This window comes from Geotrypetes seraphini, chromosome 5 (genome assembly GCF_902459505.1).
Source record: "Geotrypetes seraphini chromosome 5, aGeoSer1.1, whole genome shotgun sequence".
Lineage (NCBI taxonomy): Eukaryota > Metazoa > Chordata > Amphibia > Gymnophiona > Dermophiidae > Geotrypetes > Geotrypetes seraphini.
Genome location: NC_047088.1, coordinates 81,988,632 through 82,015,292, shown reverse-complemented (window position 1 = coordinate 82,015,292; position 26,661 = coordinate 81,988,632). Strand labels below are relative to the sequence as shown.

Here is a 26,661-nt window from a genome sequence, read left to right as displayed (position 1 = left end):
CAGTGACTGAAGCAGTCTGCAGGATAGAGCCAGATTTTTAAAAAAAACCTCAAAAGGAGCTTACTGAAGCAGAGGGACCAGATGCAGCTACTGTAGACAATTCCTGATGGGGAGACTGCTCTGTTGCGGCTGGTCTGAGGCTGCAGACAAAATGGTGGTGGTTCCTGCAGGAGAGAAACTGTTCCCATGTGAGAAAACAGGTTTTACACAAGTAAGTGTTGACAGGAAAGGTTTTACAAAATATGGCTAGGGTCATTAACTAAAAGGTAAGCAAGATCCAGATGTTCTTTAAGATATTTCCCCCCAAATGCTCAAAGACAAGTAAGTCAGTAGTGAATATAGGGTTACCAGATTTTAGATCGGGAAAAAGGAGATTCATGGCCACACCCCATTCCGCCCCCCAGAATCACCCTTGAAAAGAGGAGACTGAGAGGGGACATGATCGAAACATTCAAGATAATGAAGGGAATAGACTTAGTAGATAAAGACAGATTGTTCACCCTTTCCAAGGTAGGGAGAATGAGAGGGCACTCTCTAAAGTTAAAAGGGGATAGATTCTGTACAAACATAAGGAAGTTTTTCTTCACCCAGAGTGGTGGAAAACTGGAACGCTTTTCCGGAGTTTGTTATAGGGGAAAACACCCTCCAGGGATTCAAAACAAAGTTAGACAAGTTCCTACTAAACCAGAACGTACGCAGCTAAGGCTAGACTCAGTTAGGGCACTGGTCTTTGACCTAAGGGCCTCCGCGGGAGCGGACTGCTGGGCACGATGGACCACTGGTCTGACCCAGCAGCGGCAATTCTTATCCCAGTTGCTGCTCCCTATGACCCTGGGCAAGTCACCTAACCCTCCAGTGCCCACCAATCTGACTGTCAGTTTTGCATGCCAAAGTCACAAAAAACAGTATACAAGTCCCCATTGCCTTTCCCCTTCCCCAGAGATAGTCATATATTCAACTTATGCAGAAGTCCTGTGTTTGAAATTGGGTTGTTTCAAGTATGCTTAATAGGGACATGCAAAAAATGTTCTTTTCTTTTAAATTTGGTCACCCTCCCACTTCAATTTCTGCTTTATTTTCAGTTCATTCCACACATTTGTTTTAATTCTTAAAAAGAAGATATTAGAACTTTTTAAAATATGCACCAACTAAATGCATTCTAATTTAATTTAGCACACATTAAATTTCAATTCTAATGAATGCATATCCCCAATGCTTAAAATCACACTTTTGTAGCTGAGTTCAACACTGAAGATTTCTCCAGCTACACTGAGCAAAATTAATTACCATTATTTTAAGAATGCATCACTCACAACATCATTGTATGAGATATTTTTAGGTAGAATGTGGTCAGCCTCTTTTTTTTCAGTCTGCAATGCAATAATGGTTAAGGATTCATTTGTCAGCTAAGCTATGCAGTAGAGAATGACACGGTGACAAAATTCATCACCGTTCCCGTCCCCGTGGATAACCGCAGTAAACAATCTTCATGTCATTCTTTAAGGAGAGAGGGAAGAATCAGAGTATGAATGGCCACAACTACTGAACCGCAAGCTTTGCTTTGAAGAATTCTGAGGTTGAAATACACACTAGAAAATGACATGGCATTATTTCCTGCGGTTATCCGCGGGGACGGGAACGGTGATGAATTTTGTCACCGTGTCATTCTCTACTATGCAGTAAAAGTAAAGTCATTCTGATTTTTTAAATTTTGTGATCAGTTCTCTTGCAGTTCACCAAAGCCTTTGAAACCTTAATGAAGTTATTAAGACAGTTACAAATTATCCTATATTGTGCTCTGATTACTGAATATTAGTTATCATATCATAAATGATACTACACACCACATTAACCAATCAGATCCCATTCTATGTGAAAAATCTACAACATTTTCTCTGTGTGCTTCTGAAGTAGTGTAGTATATATACAGAGTGCAATTTTCATTTAAAGCACACCAGAATTAAGATAAAGATTTGAGAGACTGTGTGTTTTCCTTAAGTACTAAGACATGTTAACATTCATGTCCTGTCAACAAAGCAGATTCCTCACTGCAGCATTTGCTGGATCAGGGAAGGGTCTACCTCTGCTGCCAGCAGGCTGTTACACAGACATTGTACTGTTGCTTTTTTCCCCAGACGCTGCCGCCACATGATAAAGGCTGCTACCGCCTGTGACTGCACATTACAGGGATGATTGACTTTACAGTGGTGAATGTCATTTTGGGACAAGTCCAAGCACAATATGACATGTTCCCATTCTGACCCCAGCCTGCTGGCCAGTTGGTTGATCTGTTTATCTGTTGGTGGGTTGTTCAGTACACATGCAGGAATGTCCCTTAGCTTATCAGCAGGATATTCTGGTATTTCCTTGCACTGTGCCCACAACTTTTCCTGCACCCAAGGAAATTCCTGCAGAGATTCAAGGAAGGCACGAAAGGCTTTGGGCCCTCTAGTAGGGAGGATATCCAGCAGCATCATGGTCTTCCTTTGGCTCGTCACTTGGGAGCTGATCTCTTGAAGGTGGCTCTCTGATAAAATGCCTTCCTGATACAAATACTGCATGACAAATCCATCCACTAGCACCTCTGCACAGAGCTGCATCCGAAGACTTCTCAAGAGCTGCTTGTGCTGAGGATTCATGTCTATAATGGGGAAAGGCAAGCCAAAAAATGTGAATTTGGAAATGCAGGAAAAGCTCCACAGGGACATTTTAGAAGCAGTACTTCAACCTAGCAGACCCCACAGCCAGGAAAGCTTAAACATTTATTGGAGGTGTATAGTGCAAATATAGAGCATGATAGTATAATTTCAGGAGACAGTGAAGGGAAGATTAGGTTCTTACATGATAATCTTCTTTCCAGCATAAAGGAACATGAGTCATGACCAGTAGGTTTTTCACCTCTACCTGCGAGGTTTTGCAGAAGTAATCATTTACAGCTTTTCAGCTCCAGATCTTTGTGTCAGTGGACAGTCCCCATCTCTTTTACCCCAGCCTATCGTACTTTCCTTTTATGTTGAATCTTTCCTATAAAAATTGTAGTACTTTCCCACTCCCCTATTGTTGGCAATTGGTCCGTACGTCTTGTGCTTTTAATAATCGGATTGTCTTTTAGTTCCCCTTGTTTTGTTTTTATAAAGTTATATGTTTTTATGTAATTCTACATTGTAAACCGCTTAGATATTTGATTAAGTGGTCTAAAAAATATTTTAATAAACTTGAAACTTTGTAACAGAGCACTTGATCACCCCTAAAAGAGGAGAAATAACAAGGAGGGCATGGGGAACTTCCCAACCAAGTCAAGTCTTTCTGCTCTGCAACATAGACAATTAATTAACTCCCCTGAAACTCAACAGAAGCAAAATGGACCCAAACAAGCCACCTACCCGAATGCAACTAGCACTCACATTTATACAGATATTATAGGCTCTCCCATTTGCTTTGCTATCTACATACTCTCTTAGCTGCTCCAAGGTAAGTATTTGGAGACACACATACATGTCCAAGACAGGGAGGAGGCTAAATTGATATCTGAAAGGTGCTGTTGCCAACCTGAATGGAAGTGCTGAGAATTGAAAATGCTTTTCCAGCACAAGGAACCTGAGGAACTTTCTGTGTTCCAGGAATATGTGAGTAAGCCTCCTTCAAGTCCAGCGTGGCTAGGAATTCCCCCGGCCACACCAAAGCAATGACTGAAATACAGTCTCCATCTGGAAACTGGGCATCTTTAGTAATGCATTGACAGACTTCAGACCCAGGATTGGTCTCCAGTCAACTCTTTGAGTCAAGGCCTTGCGCTCAAGAGCCAAGCCATAAGACCAAAGTGCTGGGGGTTCTCCACAGCAATCGGCCTCTTGAGAGAGAATACTGCGATGACACGGAAACTTGAGTGTCTTGTCTCGCTGAAGATGTATCAGATCTGCCTACCACGGGTGGTGAGACCAGTCAAGGGACACTAGGATTACCAGGCCCGGATGAGTCGCAATCCTGCAAATGACCCGATCAACCATAGGTGAGGGTAGAAAGACATAAAAGAGCTCCCGAGTCGGCCAAGGCTGAACTAATGCATTAAGACCCAAGCTTCCTGGTTCTTTTCTTCGACTGAAAAAGCACTTGACTTGGCTGAAGTCATCAAGTCCATCGAGGGTCTGCCTCAGCAACTTACAATAAAGCAAAATTCTCTCTGCGAGAGTGAACACACTCCCGGATTCAGGATTTGGCAACTGAGAAAGTTCACTTGTATATTGCCTTCGCTGGCCACATGCACCCCTGAAAGAGCCAGAAGATGGACTTCTGCCCATGGAACAGCATTCGAGCCTCCTGAATTACGGGAGCACTTCTGGTGCCCCCTTGATAATTCACATATGCCACCATTGTGAAATTGTCAGAAAACATCTGTACTGCTTTTCCCTCCAGGGTGTTTTGCAGAGTTCTTAGCGCCAACCAAATGGCTCTGAGCTTGAGATGGTTGATCAACCAGTGCCTCTAATGGAGAGACCACGGACCCTGCATGGAATGATCTCTACAATGAGCCCCCCGACCAAGAGACTCGCATCTGTCGTCAGAGTAATCCACTCTGTGATCCTGAAGGGCAATCCCTTTTCAAGAGCAGCTCCCCGAACCCACCAGCAAAGACTGTTCTGCACTGGTTCCATCCAGGGAAGAGGCATCTGAAGGGAATGATGTTGCAGGGACCACTGGGCCAGGAGGGACTGATGTAGTGGTCACATGTGCACCCGGGCCCAGAACACCACCTCCAGGGAGGCTGCCATGGATCCCAGGACTTGCAGATAGTGCCAAGCAATGGGACTCGGAATCGCCAAAATATCCATGATTTGTCTTTAGAGTTTCTGTTTGCGTGGCTCGGGAAGAAAAAGATGGCCAAACTCCGAGATAGCCTAATATTTGAGATGGAATCAGCTGACTTTTCTTGAAATAGACAATCTAGCCTAAACCGCTTGTCATTCTCCAGTTTGGATGGCACCCTGATCAACCAATCATCCAGATATGGATGAACTAGGACCCCATTCTGCGGAGATACGTTGCTACTACCACCATCACTTTGGTGAAGGTGCGGGGAGGGCCGTTGCTAACCCAAAGGGTAGGGCCACAAACTGGAAATACTGCTGAAGAACTTGAAATCTCTGGTATTTCCAAGTGTCTTGGGAAGATAGGAATATGTAGATAAGCTTCTGTTAAATCCAGCGAAGCCAGAAATTCTACTGGAGCCACCGCTGCAATGACAGAACGCACTGTTTTCATGCAAAAAGTGTGGAATCTGTAGAAAGGCAATGACCAACTTGAGATCCAGGATGGATCTCCAGCCTTCCGAGCCTTTCTTTGGCACAATGAAGTATGAGTATCTGCTGGAGCCTGTTTCACTTTCAGGAACCGGTTCTACAGCCTGAATGTCCAAGAGATGCTGCAGAGTCACCTTGATCTTAAGCGCTTTCTCCAGTTTTCCTGCCAGACAGTTCAACAATAGATCTGGAGGAAGGTAAAAAAAGTCTATTGTGTCCCTCCATATGATGCCTAGCACCCATTGGGCTGAGATCTGTTCCCACTCCTGTAGGAACGTCAATAACTGGCCTCCAATGCAGGGAAGCACAGCTCAGTCCCTGGCATCATTGTGACTTGTGCATGATAGCAAATGTGTATTTGACAGTGTCCTACATAATTTACAAAAGGTTCCCTGTTCAGCAGAGCCTTTTGTAAATACTTGGGAATATCCCAACCTGGGCCTAGATGCACTAAACAGGGTCAATAAGACTGCGTGGGTCTGCTGCGGTCTGATTCCAAAAGAGCAACTGATGCTCAAACAAGTTTGCGTGCAAATGATTTGAGCAGAGGTTCATTGCAATCCCCGTCTGATCCCACTGATAAATCACTGTAGGAGAAGGGCCGACAGGGGAAGCCCCAAAGCAGCTTCCTGCCACTCAGCTGTTCGAGGCAGGAAACCTTTTTTTTTTTTCCTTTTTAATGGACACAGATGTTGTGCGTGTTACCCATGCACAATATCTATCACCATGAGGATGGTGGTGCTATGGCATAAATGGCAAGGTATGGCAAACCTATTGCAGCCTGGAGAGTGTAAATGAGCAAATTGTTGGTATAGGCATACAAAAAACCAAAAACAGGAGAATGTAGATCTTTTTACATACAAGAAGGGATGCAGCCAGCAGATGACCAAGAGAAAAAAACTGTGCATAAATACTGATTTTTCTGCTTTTAAACTTCTAGTACAATCTTTATTACTGAGTCTTTTGGATTATTGTAATATTGTATATTTAACAATCCCCAAGAAAGACATGGTTAGACTCATATTGATTCAGAATACAGCTGTTAGAATGATCTACGGTCTTAAAAATATGATCATGTGACTCCATTTTATTGTAAGTTGCATTGGCTGCCAATGGAGGCTCGTGTTTTGTTTAAGTTGGGTTGCTTTTGCTATAAGGTTATGTATGGTACTGCTCCGTTTTACATGGTTAATAGATTCTCTCTAGCATCATTTAAAAATTGTAGAATATCTCATGCCCTGTTTACCTTTCCATCAGTACAGGGCTGTAAAAGCAATAAATTTCTGGATCATATTTTAGCATTCCAAGCAGCTTCACATGACAGAGAATTTCGATTGTTATTGCTTGGAGCCTGTTCTTATAAACATTTCAGAACTCAACTGAAAACTTAACTTTTTTCAAAATACTTGGTTAAATAATTTCTGTCATTCTTAAATTGTCTTTAGTTTATAATCTTTTGTAAACTGCGTAGAACTTATGGTTACACAGTTAAGAAGCACGATGTGATGTTATGTTATGAGGGCGGAAAAGAAATAATATTAAAATATATGAGCTCTTGCTGCACCTTTAATAAGAATTCAAGTAATGGAAAGTTGAATTAAAGTAGAGATCTAAAACCTATATACTTTTCTGTCTTTAGCTCTGGGCACATTGCACTGGACAAACAAAGTTTTTGCTTCTTCAACACTTTCAGGTGTATCTTATAGATTTTTGGCTGCTGATCACGAAAATCACATTTAAAATTATGTAACATATTCCGTTTTAACAAAACAGTACATTTTTACAATTTCTTGTTATACTTTCAGGCTAATGCAATTCTTAATATAGGCCTATTGCTCACGTTATTCCTTGCTGGATATAATGTGGGCATGTCCAGGTGTACATTCAGGGCAGGGAGGCCTCTGACATGAGAGGGAAGCCTTCCATGTCAGCCCTGGGCAGAGTGTTCGAACAGCTTCTCGTGGCTTTGTGAAGAAACAGATACAGCTGTCTGAAAGGAAGGAGGAGGAGGCCAGGAAACTGGTACATACCCTGGGAGCTGCAGCCATGTGGTCAAAGAGCTGCATGTGGCTTGTGAGTCATGGGTTTCCGACCCTTGCCAAAGGGCATCAGAAGAGGAAGCTGCTGCTGCTGCCTGACATGAAGCTGCTCTCCTTTTTCCACTTGCCTCTACAAAATGCCTGAACCTTAGAGGAGGGAGACTTTTGCCTTTGTGTGCACATGTACATGTGAGTCAAGAGTTTCCACATTGGGTGATGAAGTAAGGAAAGTGCCACTGCCCTTGGTGCTTCTTTTCTGCAGCTCCAATAGAGCTGCCTGCTGCTTTGTGGTATGGCAAAATGTAGGCACCAGAGGAGACACCACGTGTGGCCATGTAACAGTTGACCGAAGGAATTTTTGGCCTCGTAATGATTGACCGCAACTTTATAGAAACTACATTAAAAATAAAATGTCCCAATTTCATGCCCTCTCCCTCCCTAGTTTGTGCTCTCTTCCTTCTGTACCCCTCCTCCCTTCTATGTCCCAACATGCCCCTCTTCCTTCCTCCCTCCCTCCATTCCATGTCCCCAGTTGTGCCCCCCTCCCGCGGGTGTACCTCTGATCTGATCTCCCTATTCCTCCTTATTTGAGCCACACTTGTTTCTCTTCAATAAAGCCATAGTCAGCAGGTCCTCCATGCTGCACATAGCTGAGCCGGAAGCCTTCCCTCTGACACAGAGAGAAGGCTTCCGTTTCAGCCGTATGCAGCGTGCAGGACCCACTGACCGTAGCATAATGAAAGGGGGATGTTCAGGAAATTGAAGACTTGGGTAAGTAGCTTGATTGTGGGACAAGTGCTTTAACAGGTAAAAGGTCTCCATTGATATTTCCCATATCATTACAAATGAATATATATCTCTAGCAATTTTTTTAAAATGCCTTCCATACATGTATGTAAAATAAGATTTCTGTGCAAGAAAGGATTTATAAAATGATCCCTATTGCGGCTGCTGTTAGGCAAGTAGAAGGAGGTTAGGCCTGACAAAGTTAGGGTTTTCTGTTCCCTGCATAGCCAAAGAATTATGCATTACCAGTGATTTTCCTTCTCTCTCTGTCCCCAGTGAGCCTTACTTTCAGCCATTTATTTCCCATTCTGTTGCCATTATGATTATGATACTCAGAAGGCACTGTCAACTCATTCTTGTTTAATGTATGTAAGTGCTATTATGGGATATGATTTATGTACCCCACCCAGAGCTGTAGAGAGTGTGGGTTATAAATTTAAAAAAATAAAGTAAATTAGCAAGACACTTAAAAAATGAATTCCAGTGAGTGATATGGTGATAACATCTGAATTCAGCATTCAGGAATGCCTTTGTTCCTCAAAACTACAAAGAAATGTAAAAGACTGCTGGGCTCAGCCATCTAGTCTTAAAAGTTGTAGGTTGAAACTCTTGGAGAATTAGAGGCTAATTAGGGATCAAATTGCAAATCTGTTTGAAATACACAAATTATACTTGAGCAAAACTGAATCCATAGATGGGATTCCATATATGATCAAACTTGTTAACACTGAATTCAATATATGATGATTTCAGCTTGATTTCAGACCAGAAACAAGTGTGGCTCGAGACCAGAATAGAGGCACACCTGCAGGAGGAGAGCACAAACTAGGGACACAGAAAGGAGGAAGGAAGAAGGGCACATTGAGACACAGAAGGAAGGGAAGGAGCACAAACTAGGGAAGGAGGGAGGGAGAGAATATAGTATAATTGCAGCCAACAGCAGCTGTAGTCAAACATGGTGATTCAGGCACCAGACCCAATTTTTCAGTTGCCATGGCAACTTGGCATCTGGGGTTTGTTGAGCCATGCTCTACTCTATCACAAGCTTCAAAGGCACATCTATATGACTTTATTTATATATATTAGAGTTGCATTTCAATTAAAATTTTTAATTGTGATTAACCGCATGATTAAAAAAAATTTTAATCGTACAAGTAATGGTATTTATTTATTTCTCATTGTAGTTCCTTGTGACTGGGCAAGTCACTTAACCCTCCTTTGCTTCAGGTACAAAATAAGTACCAGTAAATAATATGTAAACTGCTTTGACTGTAGCCACAGAAAGGTAATTATCAAATCTCATCCTCCTTCCCTTCCATAAAGGACTGATAATCTCCCACCCCCAGATAACCACCTCAGCCATGGATTCTACTGGTGGCCCCTCCAGTTCTGTTCACAGATCTACAGTTCACTCCCCCTCTCTACCCACTCTACCCTTCTCTACCCTCAGCGTCTGCACCCCTCTCACTGCTTTACCTTAAAGGTAGTCTTCTGTTGGTCCCTAGTAGTGGTAGTGTTGAACATCCACTGCCTGTGGCCTGCTCCAAAGCTCTGGCTCTTCCTTACTCCTGGCTCTTCCTTACTCCTCTGACATCACTTCCTGTTTCAGTATGGGCAGGATCAGTCAGGATAAACTTCAGAACAGGCTGATGCTGTCATGGAGCAACAGAAAATCGGAGAAGGGGGCTTGTAATGTTGAACTGCAGGTGGAGAGAAAGATACTGGATTGAATCAAGGACAGGGTTTAGAAGTAGAAGAGAACAGAAGAGATGTTTGGAGGAGACAGGAGATGCCACAATGTGATTAATTTTCTTAACCACAATTAGTTTTAATTGTGATTAAAGCATTAATTGCAGAGTTAACTGCGATTAACTTGCAGCCCTAAGTCTTTCACTGATCTATAACTATCACTAAGTTATTCCCATTGGATACCTATCAGTTTAAAAAAATCATCATCATCAAAAGAGCAGAACTTCATTTTACATTCTTGGTAGTGTTTATGCCTTATAAAAGGTACTGTATCCTCTTTTCACACAGAATCCAGCTTTTCCATTATAAAAGAGAGTTGGGGAGCTCTTCAAGTAATCTGAAGTTAATAAATAAGCTTTTTTTGTTCTTCTGTTGACAGAAGCTCAAGGCCATTCAAAAGAACTTTTATCTGCTGTTGCTGGGAAGGAGACAGCTGTTTCTGTACTTGAGAAATAGGCAAAGTCATTGCAGTGAATTTTCAGTTCAACAAGTCACTCACAAAGCCCCAAACAGTTCATAATGCATTTTGGGATCCGATGCAAAAAGCTACCATGTATGCATTGTAGCTTACCATGTAAGCTACAATGCAGAAAAGAGTTCACTAGTGCTGCAGTTATTTCACACAATATGCTTGAGCGCTCAGTATATTAAAATGAATGGTAATGAAGTAATTAGGTATTCATCTACATTGCACAGAAATAAACTGGAAATTTTAACATGTGTACAGTACAAGAAATTCACCAAGGGTTAATTGAGATTTTTATGCCATTTTTTTTCTTTTGGGGATTGTCTCTTACATGTTTACATGTTTACATCTTTGATTGGGTAACAACGAAGCTGGACTCCGGGGAGTCTCTGGACATAGTGTACTTGGATTTTAGTAAAGCTTTTGACAGTGTCCCACACCGCAGGCTTTTAAGCAAGATGAAATCAATGGGGATAGGTGAGACGCTAACTACTTGGGTCAAAGATTGGCTGAGTGGTAGACTTCAAAGGGTGGTGGTCAATGGCACCTTCTCTGAAACATCGGAAGTGACCAGCGGAGTCCCGCAGGGCTCAGTCCTGGGTCCACTCCTTTTTAACATATTCATAGGAGACTTGACACGAGGGCTTCAGGGTAAAGTAACATTATTCGCCGATGACGCCAAAATATGCAATATAGTAAGGGAAAATGATTTGCAGGATTGTATGACGCAGGACCTGCTTACATTGGAGAACTGGTCCTCAACATGGCAGCTGGGCTTCAACGCCAAGAAATGTAAGGTCATGCACCTCGGTAGCAGGAATCCATGCAAAACCTACACCTTAAATGGAGAAACGTTGACCAGGACGATAGTTGAGCGAGACTTGGGAGTGATCATCAGTGCAGACATGAAGGTTGCAAATCAGGTGGAAAAAGCATCATCCAAGGCAAGACAAATGATGGGATGTATCAATAGAAGTTTCGTAAGCAGGAAACCTGAGGTCATATTGCCACTGTACAGAACCATGGTAAGACCTCACCTGGAGTACTGTGTGCAGTTCTGGAGGCCATATTACCGCAAAGATGTGCTTAGAGTCGAGTCGGTTCAGCGGATGGCCACTAGGAATATTTTGGGGCTCAAGGGTCTCTCGTATGAGGAGAGACTGAACAAACTGCAGCTCTACACTCTGGAGGAACACAGGGAGAGGGGAGACATGATTGAAACGTTTAAATACATCACGGGTCGTGTCGAGGTAGAAGATGATATCTTTCTACTCAGGGGACCCTCGGCCACAAGAGGGCATCCGCTCAAACTCAGAGGAGGGAAATTTAGGGGTGACATTAGGAAGTATTTCTTCACGGAAAGAGTGGTAGGGCACTGGAATAAGCTTCCGGAGCAGGTGGCCAAGGCCAACAGCGTGCTTGACTTTAAGAATAAATGGGACATCTACGTGGGATCCCTACAGAGGCCTAGTAAGACACTCAGACTTGATAGGGCGGGTCAGTAGAGTGGGCAGACTTGGTGGGCTATAGCCCTTTTCTGCCGTCACCTTTCTATGTTTCTATGTTTAAAGTACAGTACTGCATACATCTAGCAGCGCTATAGAAATGATACGTAATAGTTTTGTACAGCCATAAATACCTGCAACTTTAAAAACCAGAACTGAAGTAACAGTTGTACATACTGAAATCACTGTTACTTCCATACACATGTCCAAAGAAAATGAAAAGTACCAGCACACATCTGTGTACATTGTTCTGCGCATAAATACAAGCGTCACAAAAACGTTATGTGCAAGAAATTTTTGTGAGGCTAATATTTATGTGCAAAACAACAATCTGGTTCATGTGCAGATAGGTACAAGTACTTTTGTTTTCAACAGACATGTGAAAGCTGCCTTTACCACAAAACCTTTGTGTGAATACTTTTACTAGGCTTTCCCTGATTATAATGCAAGTTCTGTGCACTTTGAATTTGCATCTCAGTTTACTGCATGCTATGGAATATTTTCTTGCTAAAACCCATGGTAGAAGGCACTGGTTCAGCCAATGGCATGCAGCTCTTTACCATGACTTTCTTCATCAACCCTTTAGGGCCATTTATTTTAACAGCATAGTTAGTGCCACTAACCTGCTTTATTTTTCACATAGCTCACTGTTTAAAATGAGCCCTGTAGCAAGTAAAGCCATACTAAATACTAGCATAGGCTGTTACTATATAACTCCCTTAACTATTTAAAGTGGAAAATAAATGCTACTTGTCAAGCAACACTTTTATCCAATAAGGGGAAATGCTACTTTACTAGTAGACCTGTGAATTTCTGCACATTTTTAATTAGTCAAATGCAGAATCATAGCTTTGAGCATGAGATAAAAATTCCCCAAACCATTCTTCCTTTCTCTGTTTACTAGAAATCCTACAGTATTTCCTTAGCCTTTTTATTTCCCTGTCAATATGTAACTAGTCCTGCCCCTTTCCTTTCTGTAGCTCTCTCCTACCCCTCAGATCATTAATCTGTTACTACCCTTCCTTGTTACGCTTCGTCTATGCTCAGCAGGGGGAAACAAAGCCTCACCTACTGTTTCTGTAGTGCCAGTCCCTCGACCCTCTCTGTATCCCATCTACTATCGGGAATCAATAGCTTCCTGCCCAACTGCACATCCACTTCCTCATCTGAGCCCCTAATTGGCTCCCTATAACACCCCGTATGATTGGCTGTCAGCCTGGCGTAGCCTTGGACCAGTACATCTAAAGCCTGAGCCGCAAAGAAAGGAATTGAGCCGGGAGGATGCAATCTCGTGTACAGGCGGCTGTCCTAAAGAATTGAGCAACTATAACAACAGCAATGAAGTGTAATGACAAATGTTTGAAATTCGTTAGCTTCACTGTTTCCGTAGATAGAGTTGCTTGAATAAAATTGTTTCTGAATGTCTATCACAGTGTGTTGTATTAGTAATTGGTTATTCTAAGGTGTGGATTTGATTGTTTTTTTGTCTTTGAAATTTTATTAATTTATAAAAAAAATAAATACAGTAATACAATAAACAGACACAAAAATACAATCAGATAAATAAAAATCCTTCAGATAAATAAAAATCCTGTGCAACAGAGCTATTATTGCACTTGAAAGCAGGTTAAAATTTTACCCACCTGGGAGGATGTTGGGGCTGTCCTGGAGTCTAGTCCCGTTGTTGGGTGGAGGGGGGGGGTTTGGGTTTTTTTTTTATTATTATTATGTATTTATTTTGTATATAGTCATTACTTTAAGGAACGTCGTTGGGGGGCCTGCCATGCTTTGTAAATAGAACCCGGGCAGGAGCAGAGAGTGAGCTCAAGCTGGCTGCCCTGCTGGCACCAGAGGGGAGAGAAGAGGAGCAGCTAAAATTTTATCCTTAATTTATGGAAGCTATAGGTTTAGTATAGGATTGCCCATCAGAACAGGTAAGCTGTTTTAGAGATGCATGAGAGAATTCTAAATGCTTTATTGAGGCAGTTAGAGATAAGAATTGAGGGATTCTTTTGACTAAATTTGCTTGTAAAAACAGCTAATTCTAGTAAACTTGATAGGTAAAAAGTGTAGGAAGATGTCTAATTTTTGTTTTGAGAGATTGTGAAACAATTTCTATATTTTTAGATAAATGTTTTGTGGAGAGTGACTTTAAAGGACTGAGAAAAGTAACTAAGAAATTTTAGAAAAAGAATTTATATTGGAAAGCTTTTCTGAATTAACCCCCTCTTTTATGAATGCTTAGTGCGGATTTTAGCGCCGGCAGCAGTGATAACAGCTCCAACGCTCATAGGAATTCTGAGCTGCTCGTGCTAAAATCCGTGCTATGCGCTCATAAAAGAGGGGGTAAGTTCAGTAGGAGCCCGCAGGATTGTAGGAATGTATTTTCGTTTAGAGAGTGGGATGAGTGTCAAGTGAGAAAAGTAAATTTTAAAACTGAAAGTTCTTGCTATTGGATAACCAGATAAATTGGTTGTAAAGAGGGAAGTTTAAGATAAACTTAATTTCCTTGACTGTTTGTTGAAAGGTTAATTGTAGTAAAAAAAAAAAAAAAAAAAAGAGTGTGCTGTACTGCTTAAAGAGATGGAGAGAAGCTTTTAGCTGGACATTACTTCGGAACAGGTCCTGAAGTGAAGTAAGACAAAAATTAGATGTTCTGATATTGATTTTTATTTTGCACACATATATAGTAACATTGTAGGTACCTGAAGAAGAATTAGGACACACTTGGGGCTCCTTTTACAAAGGTGCGCTAGGGCTTTAACGCGTGGAATAGCGCACGCTGGTCCTTAACGCCAGCATTGAGCTGGTGTTAGTTCTAGCCGCGTAGCTAATCTGCTCTGTGTGCTAAAAACGCTAGTGCACCTTAGTAAAAGGAGCCCTTAGCCACTATTCAGAGGGAAGAAAATATTTTTATTTGATAAATCATAATAGTCAGAACACATTGATTTGCCAGCGAGACTTCCAGTGCCTGATCCTGGTTCCTGTGTATCCTGATTACTTGGTGGCACAGATTTGAAAACTACAGATCCTGTTCCAGCTGCTTAGCTTCAGTCTTCCAGTGCAGTTCATTTTCGTCAGTTGGTAGCCTACGCAAGAGAGCCCCTGAGGGCCTGAAGAAAAAAAGGTTTTTCCTGTATGCACACAGTAGATATCAATTTTGGTTATCTATTTGAAAGCAACTTACCTGAAGAGCCTTTAAAAGGTTCCTGCAAAGAAAAGAAGCAGACATTAATGTTGGGCAGAGCTTCAAAGAAAGACACATTAGATAAAAAATAGGAAAATACAAGAGAGAAAAGAAGAAAAAGGAGTACTGTATTTTTCGCTCCATAAGATGCACTTTTTTCCCCAAAAGTGGGTGAAAATGTCTGTGCATCTTATAGAGCAGATATTGCGTCAGCTTCTTTGACTGGGTGACGAGGAAGCTGGATGCTGGTGAGTCCCTGGACATTGTCTACCTAGATTTCAGCAAAGCATTTGATAGCGTACCACACCGCAGGTTGCTAAGCAAGATGAGTTCTTTAGGTTTGGGCGACACATTGACAAATTGGGTTGGGAACTGGCTTGGAGGTAGGCTTCAGAGGGTAGTGGTGAATGGCACCCCCTCCGAAATGTCAGAGGTGATAAGTGGAGTGCCACAGGGCTCCGTCCTGGGCCCGATCTTGTTCAACATCTACATAAGAGACTTGACAGAAGGGCTCCGAGGAAGAATAACATTATTCGCCGATGATGCCAAGCTAAGCAATGTAGTGAACAAGAGCACAACAGACAATAATTCAATGGCAGATGATATGATGCATGACCTACTTCTACTGGAGCACTGGTCTAGGTCCTGGCAACTCAGTTTCAATGCCAAAAAATGCAAAGTCATGCACCTGGGAAGCCGAAATCCATGCAAGCTTTACACCCTAAATGGCGAGATCTTGACAAAAACTGAAGCAGAAAGAGACTTAGGGGTGATTGTCAGGGAAGACATGAAGTCTGCAAATCAAGTTGAGCAAGCTTCATCCAAAGCAAGGCAAATCATAGGTTGCATACGCAGGAGTTTCGTCAGCCGTAGACCTGAAGTCATTATGCCACTGTATAGATCCATGGTGAGACCGCACCTGGAGTACTGTGTGCAATTTTGGAGGCCACATTACCGCAAGGATGTACTGAGACTGGAATCGGTCCAGAGAATGGCCACCAGGATGGTCTCGGGACTCAAGGAGCTCCTGTACGAGGAGCGGTTAGGGAAGTTGCAGCTCTACTCACTCGAGGAACGTAGAGAGAGGGGAGATATGATCGAGACATTCAAGTACCTCACGGGTCGCATCAAAGTGGAAGAGGATATCTTCTTTTTCAAGGGTCCCGCGGCAACAAGGGGACATCAGTGGAAAATCAGGGGCGGGAAACTGCACGGTGACACTAGGAAGTTCTTCTTCACCGAAAGGGTGGTTGATCGCTGGAATAGTCTTCCACTTCAGGTTATTGAGGCCAGAAGCGTGCCAGATTTTAAAGCCAAATAGGACAAACATGTGGGATCTATCCGCAAAGATAGATAGGGAGGGTCATTGGAGTGGGCAGACTTGATGGGCCGTGGCCCTTATCTGCCGTCTATTTCTATGTTTCTATACCGTGATGTCACATATACGGTAGCTTTTTTCGTCTTTTAAATCCTGGTTCAGCGGTATATTGGCAGGAGAGAGCTTTCCACACTCCTGCCACGCGCTGAGCCCCTCCCTTGTTGAAAGGCTGCCTCAGATCATGCAGGCAGTGGCGCACAAAGCAGGAACAAGCTTTTCGCGCTCCAGCCTGGCCCCGCACTGCTCCCTGAATGGCTGCCGTCAGTTCTTGCAAATCCCGCGAAAACTGATGGCAGCCATTCAGGGAGCAGTGCGGGATTCACTACACCAACAGCTTCCTTGCACTGCAGAAGCCCCTTGAAGTCTGGTCTGGTGGTTGAATCCACTCTCTCTCTTACCAGAGCAGTTCTCCGCATCTCTTCATGGGTGATTCTAATGACCAACACCAGTCTTTATGGCTGGGGGGCACACTGAGAGGGACATCCAGTTCAGGGACGCTGGTCCCTTTCCCAGAGGAAGTGGTCGAGCAACCACTTGGAATTTTGGGCCATCCGCCTGACACTCCAGGAATTAGCGCCTTACAGAACAAAGTAGTTTGAATTTTCTCAGACAACACAACATTGGTGGCTTATGTCAAACACCAAGGGGGCACCAATAGTGCCCCTCTGTTTGGAAACCCAAAAACTATTTCAATTGGTGGAGGCCCATCTTTTGGCATTCTTAGCGGAGGTGGACAATGTGCAAGCGGATTTCTTCAGACAGAGGACCCTGGAGTCAGGGGAGTGGTCCTTGTCCCAGGAAGCCTTCACCCACATAGTGAACATAAGAATAGCCTTATTGGGTCAGACCAATGGTCCATCAAGCCCAGTAGCCTGTTCTCACAGTGGCCAATCTAGGTTCCTAGCACCTAGCCAAAACCCAAGGAGCAGCAACATTCCATGCTACCAATCAAGGCAAGCAGTGGCTTCCCCTATGTCTTTCTCAATAACAGACTATGGACTTTTCCTCCAGGAAATTGTCCAAACCTTTCTTAAAACCAACTACGCTATCTGCTCTTACCACAACCTCTGGCAATGTGTTCCAGAATTTAACTATTCTCTGAGTGAAAAAAATTTCCTATTCGGTTTAAAATTATTTTCCTGTAACTGTAGCACGTGTCCCCTAGTCTTTGTAATTTTTGACAGAGTGAAAAATCGATCCACATATACCTGTTCTACACCACTCAGGATTTTGTAGACTTCAATCATTTCTCAGCCGTCTCTTTCCCAAGCTGAAGAGCCCTAACCTTTTTAGTTTTTCCTCATATGAGAGGAGTTCCATTATCATCTTGATCACTCTTCTTTGAACCTTCTCTAGTGCCGTTATATCTTTCTTGAGATAAGGAGACCAGAATTGAATGCAATACTGCAGGTGAGGTCACACCATGGAGTGATACAGGGGCATTATAACATTCATAGTCTTGTTAACCATCCCTTTTTTAATAATTCCAAGCATCCTGTTTGTTTTTTTAGCCGCCTCCACACATTGGGCAGAAGGTTTCATCATATTGTCTACGATAACACCCAGATCCTTTTCATGGGCGCTAATCCTCCAAGGTGGGCCCTAGCATCTGGTAACTCTGATTCAGGTTATTCCCAATGTGCATCAGTTTGCATTTGTGCTGGAAGTATGTCCCTCTTTATTATGTTTTATCATTCCCTCTGAGAAATTCCCTAACCCCTATTTGTCCCGTTTGTCTGGTTTTAATTAGATTGTAAACTCTATCAAGCAGGGATTGCTTCTTATTTGTTTAATGTACAGTGCTGCATATGTCTGGCAGTGTTATAGAAATGGTAAGTATCAATAGTAGTAGAAAAAAGTAGTATTTTTGTTTTTCAGAAGCACAGCTTGAATTGCAATCGTGTTGGTGACCTAGCTCCTCCTTGAGGATGTTTTAAATATTTTCTTTTTAGATTGACACAGATAACTTTTTGTAATGTACAAGATTCTTTTGTTTCAACTGCTTTTAGACCTATGATTACAAACATCTGGCACATTCAGAGAATTATCAAAAGATCTCTGTTTAGCCATTGTCTGCTGGTCCTTTAAAGAATTTTGTGTTTATAATACATTCATGATAAAAATATTATAATACTCCATCAGTATTGGAATGTATATTTTGCTTTAGTCCATTCTTCAAAGGCCACCAAGCAGCAATTTATCCCTGATACGACAGTACTTTTCGTTTGGGGTCTTACTTCTTCCATACTAACCCTCTCGGAATCTATGATTATCGCAGGCTAATTACCTGTTGGTTCCTTCATGTAAAAGATTATGGCTAGATTCCTCATCATACCCTATTTGGCTGCATTGCACCTACACTGTGTAATCCCTCCCTTTGGACCTTTCTCAGAAAGCCTCTTATCAGAAATATACCCCTGTATTTACAAAGCCGCACGGCTTTGGGGCAGTTACTGCAGCAGCAGCCGCTAGCACAGCTTTGTAAAAAAAAGGTGGCGAGGAGGGATAAAGTTGAAAATATAGTTGTTTAAGCAGACTTTTAAAAATGTGGGTGCTTTTATAATTGGTTGCAGTATGATTGTTAAACAGTCTTTTGTGCAAATTATTGTTGTGCTATTCATCCCCTTTTGTGTCCTTTTATTTTGCTGTTTTGAGTTGATAGTTGTTGATTTAACTGTTTACGCAGTTTTTCTGATTGCATTTATTTTCTACACACCACTCTGGTATGAGTTTGAAGGGTGATATTTCAAACAAACTTTGATAGATAGCAAGTACCAAAGTGGGAGAGTAAGAACATAAGAATTGCCGTTGCGGGGTCAGACCAGAGGTCCATCGTGCCCAGCAATCTGCTCCCGTGGCAGCCCTTAGGTCAAAGACCAGTGTCCTAACTGAGTCTAGCCTTACCTGTGTACATTCTGGTTCAGTAGGAACTTGTCTAACTTTGTTTTGAATCCCAGGAGGGTGTTTTCCCCTATAAAGCCTCCGGAAGAGCTTCCTTATGTTTGTACGGAATCTATCCTCTTTTAACTTTAGAGATTGCCCTCTCGTTCTCCCTACCTTGGAGAGGGTGAACAACCTGTCTTTATCTACTAAGTCTATTCCCTTCATTATCTTGAATGTTTCGGTCATGTCCCCTCTCAGTCTCCTCTTTTCAAGGGAGAAGAGGCCCAGTTTCTCTAATCTCTCATTGTACGACAACTCCTCCAGCCCTTTAACCATTTTAGTCGCTCTTCTCTGGACCCTTTCGAGTAGTTTGTCACCATCTTTACATTTCCCCTGAAATAAGCATTTGTTGCTGAAACAAGGCTGTGTTGGGACTTCAGTTTCATCCTTTAACCAGTTCTTTATTTGGTTTTGTTGATGTGTTTGATTTAGACTACTGTTATTTTTTTTAGTTTATTGTTTTATAAATAGCTTCCTTCTGTATTATGTAAATATTACATTGTTTTATTATATGTTACATGAATCCTTGGTTGTTGTTATATTTTTAACATAGATTGTAAGCTCTTCCATACAGGGAACATCCATTGCTTGTTAAATATACAGCGCTGTGTACATTTCAGTGCTATAGAAATTATAAATAGTAGCAGTAGTATACAGTATATATATTTTTTCTGCTCATTCTTCTCGGAATTCCCAGGGGAAGCATTCTAAGCTCTCTAGTTGCAGCACTATGGATACCACTTGAACACACAGGACAGTGAGTTTTTAACTGCTAAGTGACACAGGCCTGTGCTACGGATCTAGGAACAGCTTCATGCTGGCAACTAAAAGCCCTCATTTGCTTTACAAAGTGCCTTTTTCCTCCAGAGATCTGTTTGAAAATTCTAAATTGCCACTTCCAGTCTTTCTAAAATAATGGTTTTCTATACACCAAAACAATCATTTTAAAAACCTTCTTGGCTGGTTTCTCAAAAGGGGAGCTATAAGGCAATAAAAAAAGCACTTAGAACAAATTTTTTTTTAAAACCCACCAATCTGGAAATGACGTAATTTTTTCAAGAATTACAGTGCTTCCCATCATAAAATATGTATTTAAACCATAACAGTGACTGTATATCTGAGTCACAGCAGGGTCTGCTCCCACTCCCTCCACCTTATTTATTTATTTAAAAATTCTTATATACAGTCTATTAGCTTCAAAGAAGCTATCAAAACAGTTTGCAGCATTCAAAATCAAAACAAAAGATTATTAACTATCCTATTCCATTAACCTATCCTCTTTCCTCCCCACAGCAGACAAGACACCTTCTTTAGTGTCCCTCCAGACCAGCACAGAACAGATGGGTTTAGGCTCCTCTGCCAACAGGTGCAGACTGAAACAATGACTTTTAGCTGTAGTACAAGTAGGCTGTGCAGTCCCATCTACAATCAGTCTATTCTCAGTCTCCAGCAGGTGAAGGTGGTAAGCCTGTGCAATCTTAATTTGATTTAGTGTAGGGTAGCAGTCTCAAACACGCAGCCCACGGGCCGCATGTGGCTCTCCAAGTTTTATTTGCGGCCCGCAGTCTGGACGCGATCATTCTCTTCATTTTGGAGCAGCAGCGTGTCTGGCCGGCTCGTTCCGTTCAAAGCCGCGGGTTGGCAGCTCCTTGCGCTATCCAAGGAAAAGCCGGCCAGACACACTGCTGCTCCAGAGGCGTACCAAGGGGGGTGCGGTCCACTGTTCTCCCTAGAGTGCGGTTCACGGCTCGTCTAGAGCAGTGGTGCCCAACCTGCTTCCCTTCCCTTCTCACCGCTGCCATCGGGGAACAGGCCGGCACCGTGTTCTTTGATCTCCCTGCTTCTCTTCCGCCCGACGTCAATTCTGACGTCGAGAGGACGTTCTGGCTAGCCAATCGCTGCCTGGCTGCCCGGAACATCCTTTCCGATGTTAGAATTGGCCCCATGGAGAAGAGAAGCAGGGAGATCTCGGCCTGTTTCCGATGGCGGCGGCGGCAGCAGCAGCAGCCTATTCTCCAGCGGCGGTGGCATGGGGGAGGACAGGAAGGAAGAAAGAAAGAAGGGGGGACAGGGAGCCAGAAACAAAGCAATAAATGGGACACAGAATCAGAGAAAGACAGACATAGAGAAAGAAAGAAAAAGTTGGGGGAGGGAATGAGGTCTGGAGGAGAGGAAGCATACAGGAGGCTGAAAGAAGGGAAGAAATATTGGATTCACAGTCAGAAGAATAAAGTGCAACCAGAGACTGATGAAATTACCAAACAATGGTAGGAAAATGATTTTATTTTCAATTTAGTGATTGAAATGTGCCAGTTTTGAGAAAGAAAAGATATTAAACTTTAAATGTGAGTGCTACAGAAAAAATAGAGTACTTGGAGGGCCACAGAAAAAATAGTTAATGTCTTATTAAGGAAATGACAATTTTGCATGAGGTAAAACTCTTTATAGTTTATATATCTTTCCTTTTAACTGTTAAAGGAAAGTTTTATAAACTATAAAGGGTTTAACCTCATGCAAAATTGTTATTTCTTTAATAAGACATTAACTATTTTTTCTGCGGCCCTCCAAGTACCTACAAATCCAAAATGTGGCCCCGCAAAGGGTTTGAGTTTGAGACCACTGGTGTAGGGCCTGCTGGATTTTGATTTGGCCTTCTGGTCCTTTTTTTTGTGATGCTGAATTGAGCTTGGGGACCCTTTTGGGGGTCCAGCCACCTCGAGGGTGCCACACTCGACTGGTTGAGTTCCTCTCCCCATTTCCCCCAGCTCCCCCTGAAAGGTCACTTGGACACACAAAGTCAGAGGCGTGAAGAAAATACAAGTTTTATTCACAGCATGCATGCTGGACCCCTGAGCTCCAAGCTGGCTCAGAAGTGCCGAAACCAGGAAGTTACAGAGATATTTATTCATTTTTCTGGCTATACAACTGAATTCTAGAAAAAACTTTTCACATGTTACTTTTCTTAACACTCATTGGTTCTAAGCTCACACTAGCAGGTCACTAGCAGGACACTACACTCATTGGTTCTAAGCTCACACTAGCAGGTCACTAGCAGGACACTTATCTAACTCTTACAGTTAAATGTACAGAAGGGCAGGGTACATCATGGCTCAAACTCTTATCTATTCAGCTTACAATGTGGTAAGGTAGGGACATACATTTTAGGCAGATGCAGTCAATAGATTATACACTGTTTTCAGCTATGTAGGCCAGAGCAATATTTTAAACAACAGTTAACTATTTCATGACCCTACATTCCCCCCTTTCAGGCTGGCGTACCTAAGGAGCCAAGCCTGACAAAATAAAGTTAGGGGTCAGGAAAGTCGGGGTCCCCAGTGGGTAAGGGACGATACTGGGAGAGGGCCAATGCAGCAGTGGAACGTTTGACAACAGAGTCCATAGTTCAGTGGAGCAGCTTTATGGCTATGGGGACCATACAGGGCAGGCAGCAAAGGAGCAGAGAAGACAGGGCAGCAACCAGCAAGATGATCTTCAGTGCTGAACCAGAGGGCAACCAGGAGCTGAAGGTACCAGAGATCCAGTCTGCAGTAAGGTCACGCCAGGTCTGGTCAGGAACATGAGCCAGTTTGGTGATACGATCCATATCATTCTCAATCACTTTACTCAAGTTCAAGGCAGCAGTTGGAGAGGTTGAATTTATCACAGGCACAGCAGCTAGTAAATAGTCCAAAGCTAGACGATTCTGATAAATAGCAGTGCACATTTTAGCACTCGCTCTGCCAATGGTACTCAAAGCTCGGGAGGTCTCATTGGTTATCAGTTCAAGTACAGCTTATAGACAAATAATGCAGTTCAGCATATAGATTGGGGTCCGATAGCCCCAGGTGTCATCCTCGGTCCATGTGGCAGGTCCATAAACAGCAATGATCCGTTCTGCAGGCCAGTCATCACCCCATTCACCTATTTTAAGGGAATTGGTGGAAGTAGACCACTTTTGGCGACCTCTGGTGTTGAATACAGGGGCTCCCAGGTGTTCACCATCGGGAAGAAGCTGGGACGAATCATGCGAAGCACACGTACCAGTCTAGTTAGCAGGCAATCAAGAGTAGGCAAACAGATCACAGAGCCAGTATCAACTATCAGGAGCTGACCATAATTCATAGGAAGTTCCATTAAGCAGTGTCTGAAGGGCTGAAGACAGTGGGAAGCAACAATGGAGGTTCACAAGGCCCATCGTGAAGGTCGTGGACCTGACGTAAAAGTGAGGGTCTGTGAAGTCAGGTTTAACATGTCCAGCTGCTTTGCCTCCCATAGCCACTGTTCTCCCATACCAGTCCCTCCTCATACAAAATAATTGCTAACATTAAGAGTCTGACCTATAGTTTCAGCAAACTATATAAACAGATTTCTAGTGATTACAGGATATTAGTATCTACTTTCATAATTTCATAAAACTGGGGAAACACCACAGAGTGATAGACAGGAGCACATGAGTGGGATACAATTCGGACATATACATCAGTACCTGGGTCTCACCTTTTACCATCAATATACAATACCATACGGTCTCTGGCCTTCTGGATTTGGACATTGGCATTCCAGTTATGTGGGTCAGTGAGAGTGAAAACCATGGGATTACAGTAGCCTGTAGTACACAAGGGGCCGGAGCTAGGATCTAAAGTAAGGGAGGCAGACGGGGTATTAGGGGGATATTTGTGTGGGTTATTGTAGGTGGCCCACAAGACACTTTCTCATAAAGGACAGGCTCCACCATTAGTGAAGGTTTCCTCATAGGGGCAGTTCTTAAAGGCATCAGGTTATACAGACATATATACTTAGCACTTTTGGTATAATAAAGCTGTCAATCTAGGGAGCCACACAAAACTGAATTAGGGGTAGTACCATGACCTTGAGAAACATCAAATAGCACACATGTATCACAATACAAAGACACCGGGCGAGTGGGGTCTACAATAAGAGTCTAGTTGATAAGTGGACCCTCAACATCATCAATGCAGATTTCCGCCCACTTTTAAACTTCATCACCAATAGGTTGGAAACAGAAAATACCCTCAAATGTTTGACACTTTCTGTACTTAACTCCTTCATGCAAACAAACATCAGGCAAAGGGCTAGGGGCACTTGTTAAGTACAAAATACAGAAGAAAGAAGCATAAGTAAGGGCAACACAAATATCAGATATATATATACTAACAGGGGAAACTCATTTTTCTTTCAGGCACAACTTAGAAAACTTCAAACAGTTATACTCAAGACACTTGCTAAAAGCAGTGGTGAACCACAGGCAGTCAATTAAACTCAAACACTTATAAAGAATTATATTCAGAACACCTGCTAAGTACAATGGTAAATATTCAGAACTTTTGAGGTCTTAGAAAGCTTCAGCTGAAGATCCGTGTTGTAGTGGAACCAAGTTTCATGTCCGGACACCTTTGACAACTGTAAGAGAAGAAATTATTACAGTAAAAGGACCTATCCAACTAGGTTTCAGGGGGTCTGACTTCCAAGTTTTAGCCATACTGTATTTACAGGGACATACCCATGGACTTGTGTAGCTATCGATAGTGGGGCCCTTTCCAGGACCCATTTGTGGAGCTCTTAAAGGGCTTTAGCTAAAGACTGGACCTGACTCTAGAGGATATCTGATCCCAGAGTAGCAAAGGAACCAGGATCTGGGTTCACAATGGGTGGTGGCCGGCCGGACATGAGCTCAAATGGGGCTTAGATGGGATGCATCTAATCTGAAAAAGAACAGAAGGCAGCAGGACAGGCCAGGACAGATTCGTTTCTTCAATTCATTTTGTGAGAAGGGTCTTAAGAGTTCTGTTTGTTCTTTCGACCTGACCAGAGCTCTCAGGATGGTAAGCAGCATATAATTTCTATTCAATTTGGAGGGCCTGAGCAATTTGTTGGACAACATCGGCAATGAAAGCAGGGCCATTGTCACTGCCTATAAAAACAAGGAGATCAAGGCACGGAATTATTCAGGAGGTGTTTGGTTACGTCTCTGGCGCGTTCAGTGCAAGTAAGGAAGGCTTTGACCCATCTAGTCAGGGTGTCTGTGAAGACTAGGAAGTGACTGAGGGAACGGGAAATGGGCATGTGGGTAAAATCTACAGACAGAACCTGCATCGGATATGTTCCAATAGGTTGGTATCCAAGAGGTGGCAGTCATCTGATTGGGAATTTTATTCTAGAACCGACAACACACTGTCGGACCATATTCCGGACTAGCTGATCAAGGTGATTGATAAAGAAATGTCTCTTGAGAGTCAATTTTCATAGCGGGTTCTCCAGAGTGTGCCAGATCATGGCATCTTTTGACAATCATGAGGGCCAGGTGTTGAGGAATAACTATGAGGGTGTTGTGCTTGCGTTTGAAGTATCAGTGTGTGGGTCTGGATTGGCACTTGAATTGGCGCATTTTGTATCCACCCCCCTTTCAGGACAGACTGGCCCAAAATAATGCATGCCCAAGTCTGTTCCTGAGAAGCGTACTGGGGTGTAAGGGAATCCAGAAAAGGAATGATTGTATACAGAGGGGCCGAAAGAGGGGGCAGAGACTGGCAGCTCGGGCTGTGCGGTTGGCAAGGGCATTGCCACGAGAGACAAGGTCCGTCACGCATCTGTAAGCATGGCAGTGCATAACAGAAACACGTGAGGGTAGTTGTACGGCCTCAAGAAGGTCAAGAATGAGGGGAGCATGATGGATCAGGCGGCCGGAGGCTATAATGAAACCTCGATGTTTCCAGATGGCCCTATGGGAATGCAAGTTAAGGAAAGCATATTTGGAGTCAGTATATATATATTGCAAGACTGAGAGGCAGAGTGGCGCAGGGCAAAAGTGAGGGCATAAAGCTCAGCTTCTTGGGCAGAAGGGCCAGAAGGCAGGGGCCTGAGTCAGAAGTTTTTGGAGGCAGCGAAAAGACCGCTCCTGAAGTTGGGTCCAGACAAAAGGGGCTGAGTCAGCGCCTTTGGTGGAATCATACAGAGGACGAGCAATAGTAGAGAAATCAGGGATCCAGATGGGACAGTATCCTGCAATACTGAGAAAGGTGCTCAGAGCCTTGCAGTTATCAGGGACAGGGAGACTACAGACAGCCTAGACCTCGGTGTAGGAAGGGACCTGGTACCCTTGGAGATTTGAAAGCCAAGGTAGGTGACACGAGGAAGGCATACTTGAAATCAATGTAAATATGGCCACAGGAAAATTTAAAAGGCAGACCCACTATCTGAAAGACTCAGATAAATAATAATAATAACAGTTTATATACCGCAATACCGTGAAGAGCTATGTGGTTTACAAAAGATTAGAGAAGGTACAAAATA

General features: G+C 42.9%; 1 protein-coding gene across 4 annotated transcripts; it reads right to left on the bottom strand.

The window, feature by feature from the left end:
- Positions 1-1,609: 1,609 nt before the first annotated feature.
- CRADD (CASP2 and RIPK1 domain containing adaptor with death domain) lies at positions 1,610-13,039 on the bottom strand. 4 transcript variants are annotated; one of them, XM_033946428.1, is made up of 3 exons: positions 12,915-13,039; positions 9,599-9,822; positions 1,610-2,641 (listed from the first exon to the last, which is right to left on the bottom strand). In XM_033946428.1, exon 3 carries the CDS (start codon positions 2,637-2,639, stop codon positions 2,046-2,048), a length of 594 nt encoding a protein of 197 aa, XP_033802319.1. In that variant the 5' UTR covers positions 2,640-2,641; positions 9,599-9,822; positions 12,915-13,039; the 3' UTR covers positions 1,610-2,045. The 4 variants fall into 4 exon arrangements, with proteins under 4 accessions (XP_033802319.1, XP_033802318.1, XP_033802317.1 ...); XM_033946427.1 differs by having other exon boundaries at positions 12,911-13,004; XM_033946426.1 differs by lacking the exon at positions 9,599-9,822 and having other exon boundaries at positions 12,911-12,998.
- Between the last annotated feature and the right edge of the window lie 13,622 nt (positions 13,040-26,661).

Coding starts and splice junctions, on each gene's coding strand:
- CRADD (XM_033946426.1), bottom strand. CDS start 12,956: ATGGGATACAGAGAGGGTCGAGGGACTGGCACTACAGAAACAGTAG. Junction 2,642..12,910: donor TGGCACTACAGAAACAGTAG/GTGAGGCTTTGT, acceptor TCCCCATTATAG/ACATGAATCCTCAGCACAAG.